General features: G+C 55.3%; 1 protein-coding gene across 5 annotated transcripts in view; it reads right to left on the reverse strand.

The window, feature by feature from the left end:
- The window catches only part of TPCN2 (two pore segment channel 2), a 28,663-nt gene extending 26,528 nt beyond the window's left edge, over positions 1 to 2,135 (reverse strand). For 2 of the 5 annotated variants that reach the window (XM_081062837.1, XM_081062838.1), the window contains exon 1: positions 1,964 to 2,119. In XM_081062837.1, the coding sequence (XP_080918963.1) occupies positions 1,964 to 2,063 (100 nt within the window). In that variant the 5' untranslated portion in view covers positions 2,064 to 2,119. Of the gene's footprint in view, positions 1 to 1,963 lie in introns of all 5 variants that reach the window. The other 3 variants (XM_081062835.1, XM_081062836.1, XM_081062839.1) reach the window with 3 other exon arrangements.
- Between the last annotated feature and the right edge of the window lie 4,003 nt (positions 2,136 to 6,138).

A 6,138-nucleotide genomic window follows, 5' to 3' on the forward strand; every position in this document is an offset into this window, starting at 1 on the left:
CCTGCCCCAAGCTTCTCGTTCCCAACATCCGGGTCTAAAGCCCCCTCTCTGTCTTGCTACAGGCTCCACACTGCACAGCCTGGGTGGACCCCCAACCAGCTCACTGTGTGACCCTGGGCAAGCCTCTTAACCTCTCTGTGCCTCAGTTCATCGAAGACCCTATGCCACAGGACTGATATGCAGATTGAATGGGTTCCTGCAGCTAAAGTGCTATGCCCAGTAACTTTATAACATCTGTTATTGTTATTATTAAAAGGCCCCTCTGACAGCACAGCAATCCTGTGTCCTGAGACTTCTTCACTGCCAATCAGAGGAAGGAAAACAAAAAACAACTGTCCTCACCCTGTGGCAATGGCTGAGTCAGAAGGACCCGACCGCAGGGTCCACTGAGACCCACAGGGCACCCATCAGTGGCAGTTCCCCACCCTTGCTGGTAGGAGAATCCGACTTTAAGACATGCAAACCCGGGGCACAGGGCCCCATCCAGGAGCCCAGTAAGGAGAGCTGGGCTGTAAGGAGAGCAGGGTCGAGGCTGAATGAGCCATTCTCAGGCCCCTCTGCCCCCTGCAGAGACGTTGTTCACATGCTCAGAAGCAATCCCTGAGGCCACAGCATCAGGACAAAGAGCCCTGCCCCCACCCTGATCCTGTGGGTACAGTACTGATGTCATCCTTTCTGCCAGGGCTGGGACCTGCTGCAATCTTGGTACTCCTCCGAGAACAACCATCAGCACCATCGCACCCACTTCCTGGACATGCCCGGCCCTGTGCTGAGGGTGTTCCCTGGATTCTCTCAGAATCCTCAATGCCCCTCAGGGCAGCATCGATATCTATGCCCCTTTCACTGAGACTCAGAAAGGTCAGGCAACCTGCCAAGATCACACAGCCAGGAAGTGGCAGCCCCAGAAAGGCACCCAGACCTCCAGACACAAAGTCCGTGGCCCCTGAATGCCACCAGATGTCCCTGTCCAGGGCTCTTCGGGGCCTGGCAAGAGCTGGATGGAGAACTTTCCAAGGACAGTCTCTAAGATGCGCAGGTACGTGGCCACCTCAGCCTCCAGTTTTCGCATCTCCTGTCAGGGACCCGCCACTGATATTCCACGGCTGGGCACCACAGATCCCTCCTGGACAAGGGAAAGTGGCCCCAGAAGAAGCGTCCCGCGTGTGCTAGCAGCGGAAGCACCAGATCCCAGGGCTGTGACCTTGGATGGGTCCAGAGACTCCCTGGGCCTCAGTTTCCTCTCTGCAAAATGAGGCTGAGGCCCTTCAGTCCTTAAGCCAGTACCCAGTCCCTGTGGTGTCTGCCCGGGGGGGATGGACTCCACCCTCCCACCCTCCTCGGACTCAGCAATCTCTCTGCCTGTCTGCGGGGAAACAGGAAGGGCAGGAGGGAGCTGCAGAAGGCAAAGGGAGGAAGCCGCCCTGTTCTGGGGAAGCCTGGCCCAGCCCCACGCTGATGGGGCTAGCTTCTGCGGAACCTCCTGGGACCAGGAATGAGAAGGCCGAGCAAAAGTCACTCCCACCTCGATTCGAATCCCACCTCCGCCATTTCTTGGCTGTGTGACCTTGCATAGGGGAACGCCCCTCTCTGTGCCTCTGTTTTCCCCATAAGAACCGGGAAAAATGCAACCGCGGCCTCCCCAGGAGTCACCAAGTCGAACCACAGAAAGCAAGTGCTGGGGGTCCGCCCCGGGCGCTCCGAGCGGGCTGCGGAGGTCGGGCTGCCCCCGGGCTGTGTGGCTCCGGGCTGGGCGAGGCCCAAGAAGCACTCTCCGCCCGGCGTGTCCCGGGCCGGGGTCCCGGGCGCAGCGGCCCGCCCTGCGGAAGGCCGCTCGCCTCGCACCCCCACCGCCAGGCGCCGCGGGGACCCCGGCCGGACGGGGCGCGCCCGCAGTGACAGCCGCGACGCGGCGCGGGCCGGCAGGACCCCCACGCCCCACCCCCGCGCGGCTCGGTCCCCTCACCAGGGCCGACTAGGACGCTGCGGCAAGCGGGTAAGCCGACCCGGCAGTCGCGGCCGCTGCCGCCGCGGGCTCGGCTCAGGAGAGGGTCCGACTCCGCCATGGGGTCGCCGCGCGCCGCCGGGACCCGCGCAGAAACTCGGGGCAAGAGCAACGAGCTGCACTGCGCAGGCGCAGTGTCCCCGCCCCTGAAGTTCGGGAGGAGGAGCGAACAGCACTGTGACGCAGGGGATGCCCTTGGCTACCAACCAATGAGGACGGAGGTCTCGCGGGTGGAGGCGGGGCTTCCAGGGCCTCGCCGCTCAGTTTTCTTCCACCAGGGAAGAGCCCACAGGACCCTCCCAGAGCTGGGAGGGAAGCGTTGTCCGAGAAAGACTCCGGGCCCTAAAGCGGTAGCATCACCTGGGCACTGGGTAGGAATGCAAATTCCTAGGCCCTCCCCTACCTGCTGAACTAGAAACTCTGGGGCCAAGGCCCAAGCATCTGTGTTTTGCGTGAGTGTTGGGTATGTGGGGATGACCGCAAAGGACACCTCCCCAAATGGAACTCTGATAATGAAATTAGGATTAAACATAATGGAGGGTAAAGTTTAAAAAGACAAATGCCACACTTGAGAAAATATATACAACATATATAAAAAGTGTTTGCAGCATTAATATAGAAAGAACTTGTTTTCTGTTGCTGCTGAGACACATGACCACACAATTAGCATAAAAGAACTCCTGTTTATTACCTCCGAGTCCTGGAGGTCAGAAGTCCAGCAGCTGGGCCAGCTTCTCATCCGAGGGCCGTACAAGGCCTAAGTCAGGGTGTCAGAGCCTGGGGCAGGCTCATCCAGGTGGTTGGCAGAATTCACTGCCATGGAGCTAGGACTGAGGTCTCCATTTCATTTTTTTTTTTTTAGATTTTTTTTTTTATATTGGGGAAGGGGAACAGGACTTTATTGGGGAACCGTGTGCACTTCCAGGACTTTTTTCCTGGTCAAGTTGTCCTTTCAATCTTAGTTGTGGAGGGCGCAGCTCAGCTCCAGGTACAGTTGCCATTACTAGTTGCAGGGGGCGCTGCCCACCATCCCTTGCGGGACAGGAATTGAACTGGCAACCTTGTGGTTGAGAGCCCACTGGCCCATGTGGGAATCAAACCGGCAGCCTTCTGAGTTAGGGGCATGGAGCTCTAACTGCCTGAGCCACCGGGCTGGCCCAGGTCTCCATTTCTTGCTGGATGTTGTCCGGGGACATTCTCAGCTCGTAAACGTCACTGCATTTCTTTGCACATGGCCCCCTCCATCATCAAAGCCAGCAGGAAAGCATTGGATCCTTCTCATGCTTCAAATGAGATGCTTCAAGATGCTCCCAGGCTCTCAGACTTCCCTCTGCCACATCTCTTTGCTGTCAAGGGCTCATGTGATTACACTGAGCACATCAGATAACCTTTGCAGACAATCTCCTTACAGTATTTAAGATCAGCTGATTAGTAAGTTTAATTACATCTGCAACATCCCTTTTGCCTCTAACCTTCCATAACCACAGGCATGATGCCAGGAGTTGAAGGTCATAGGGCTAAGAGTCTGCCTCGCACAGAGCTCTGAAAAATCAGTTAAAAAAGAAAAAAAGACTGAATTCTCCACAGATTGGAAAGGGGCAAAGAACAAGAACCAGATGTTCACAAAAGAACTATCAATGGTGAATGCTTGAAACACAACACCTCATTAGAATACAGAGATGCCAATTAGAATAACAATGAAATCATTGAGCACATCAGCTGGCAAGTATTTAAAAGATGGTGCAGCTCCAGAGTGTGAGACTGTGGCTATCCCAGGAGGGTAGTGAGAAATCGCAGGATGTGTTCATGTATTCAATTTTTTTTTTTAACAAGAAGCATGCATTTTAAAATTTGACAAAAGTATTTTTATTCTGAAAAAAGGAAATAATAGATGCATGCAGCTCTCTGCAAAAATGGCCCGTGACCCAAGACTTGTCTTACTGCAATTAAAGAATTCCCTTGGTATTGAGGCAGGTTAGTTAGTGTGAAATCAGGCAGTTAGAGACTTCTTGGCAGATAGAACAAAAACAGAATAAAAACAGAACACACCCGGACAACCGTACCAGGGCAAAAATATCATCCATCATGCTCTGGGGCAACTGGGTTTTTCAAAGGTCTCGCCCAGGCTGAGCAGTAGAGCGAGTCTGGGAAACATCGTATCCATAGACACGAACATTCCAGCATTCCCCTCCCAGGTACAAATAATGATATATAAACACCAGCTTTTGGCCTTAGCTAGTGGGCATCCCAGTTTCGGGTACCCCCTCCCACTCGGGAGCTGTAACTCTTTGCTTGCTATAATAAACTATCTTCCTGTGCAACTCTTTGCCTCTCCCTGGACCGTGTATCCATTCTTCAGCTCCACGAGACCCGGTATTCACTAAGCAACACCCTACATCAATATTTGGGTGCAAACTCACAGAGACACAAGGGGCGAGTGGAATTGGGCGCAGTGTAAGCAAACATTTACACCGGCTTCACGGTCAAGGGAGGCTTGTTTGGATGCAGTGGGGGCGGGGTGGCTAACAGAAGGAGCTCTCACAATCAACCATGGGAGAGGGGGTCCAGTGTGGTCCAGCAGCAGGGCACTGACCCTCAGATCCCATTGTACTGCCCTTGGTCCAGCCAGACTGCCCCTGGGGTGCAGGCAGATGGCATCTGGGCTGTGTCCGTCACTAGCTCTCAGTAGGTCAGTCAGTACTTACGGGTGCCTGCAAGGACAGAAAGGGCCGGTGGGGCCTTCTGGGTAGCTGGGTCCTCCCAGCAGGCTTGCTGTCCCATGAGTGGGTCTGCCGGGCCCTGAGCACTGAGTAAGCAGGGCAGTGTTGAGGGAGCAGTGCTGGCCTGAGAAATGCCAACCTGGCCTCTGTATGACCATAACAAATAACCCCCAGATTCTGTGGTTTAAAACCGCACTTGTTGTCTCCCAGTTTTTCTTAGACTGGCATCGGAATGAGGCTTAGCTGGGTGACTTGGGCTCGGGGTCTCTCCAGGGCTGCAGCCAGCTCAAGGCTCAAGGTGGGTCCAGACTTACTCGGCGGCCGTTGGCTGGTCTCATCTCATGGGCTGTTGGACTGAGGGCCTCAGTTCCTCGAAGTTTAGTGCCTGGAGGTGGCCCTCAGTTCCCTGCCTTGCGGCCTCTCCACAGGACAGCTCACGACACGGCAGCTGGTTCCATCAGAGGGAATAATCCAGAAAAGCCAAAAGAGTAGGACTAACAGTCCTTCTTGACCTCGACTCAGAAGCAAGATCTCATCACTCTCGCTCTGTTCGATTGGTCAGAGGTGCACTGGGTCCAGCCCCGCTCAGGGAGAGGGAATGCAGCCAGTACTCCAGGAAGTGGGGACTTTGGGGGTCACTTTAGAAGACCGTCTACCACAGTAGGTGACAAGTGAGGCTTTGTTTTCATGTTATTCCTGTGCCCCTAAAATCATCTCCCAAGCCACAATTCTCATCTGGTTCTCACCTCCGCCCTGTGAACCAAGACAACTGTCACTCTCCCCATGACACATGAGGAAACTGAGGCTGGGGGTGCTCCATGCCATTCCTCCCAAGGTTGCATTGCCCAGTGGGCTGGAGGCACCATGTCTGAAAACAGCCGTGGCCCGCCATCAGCTAAGTCCCGGAGCACAGGACCCGCGTAGGGTGGGATAAACCCCGGGTGGGCAGGCCACAGTCAGGCCTGGGGAGGGCCAAGCTGGGCCCTGCCTAGAGCAGGCTTACGTCACTGTGCAAAGCCATAAAGCAGTGGCTCCCTCCTGCAAGTGAGCCCAGCCCAGAGGAAGTCACAGGGCCGAGCCCAAGCCCCTGGTTTGCAAAGTAGTTGAGAAAGGGGGTCCTTGGCAGGAACCCAGTCCCTGCCCTGCCCCCAGGCAAGAAAACAAACCTGAGATTCATAAGCGGACAGTGTCCTCCTCTCTCACCCCCCTCCACCCACACACACACCATAAATGAATGAAGAATCTGCCCACTCGCCCACAGCTGCATTGCCAATGTTGCTTTTGTTGCCCATCCTGTCCCTTGGAACCTGCAGTGGAGAAAAGCGTCCTCTTGGGGGGGACACTGAATGGCTCAGCGTGAGGATCACTTCATGTCGTCCCAGGGCCACTGTTGGAGGCTTGTGCTGTCCACAGAGA

The sequence above is a fragment of the Rhinolophus hipposideros genome (genome assembly GCF_964194185.1).
Source record: "Rhinolophus hipposideros genome assembly, chromosome: 10".
In the NCBI taxonomy this organism is placed as follows: domain Eukaryota; kingdom Metazoa; phylum Chordata; class Mammalia; order Chiroptera; family Rhinolophidae; genus Rhinolophus; species Rhinolophus hipposideros.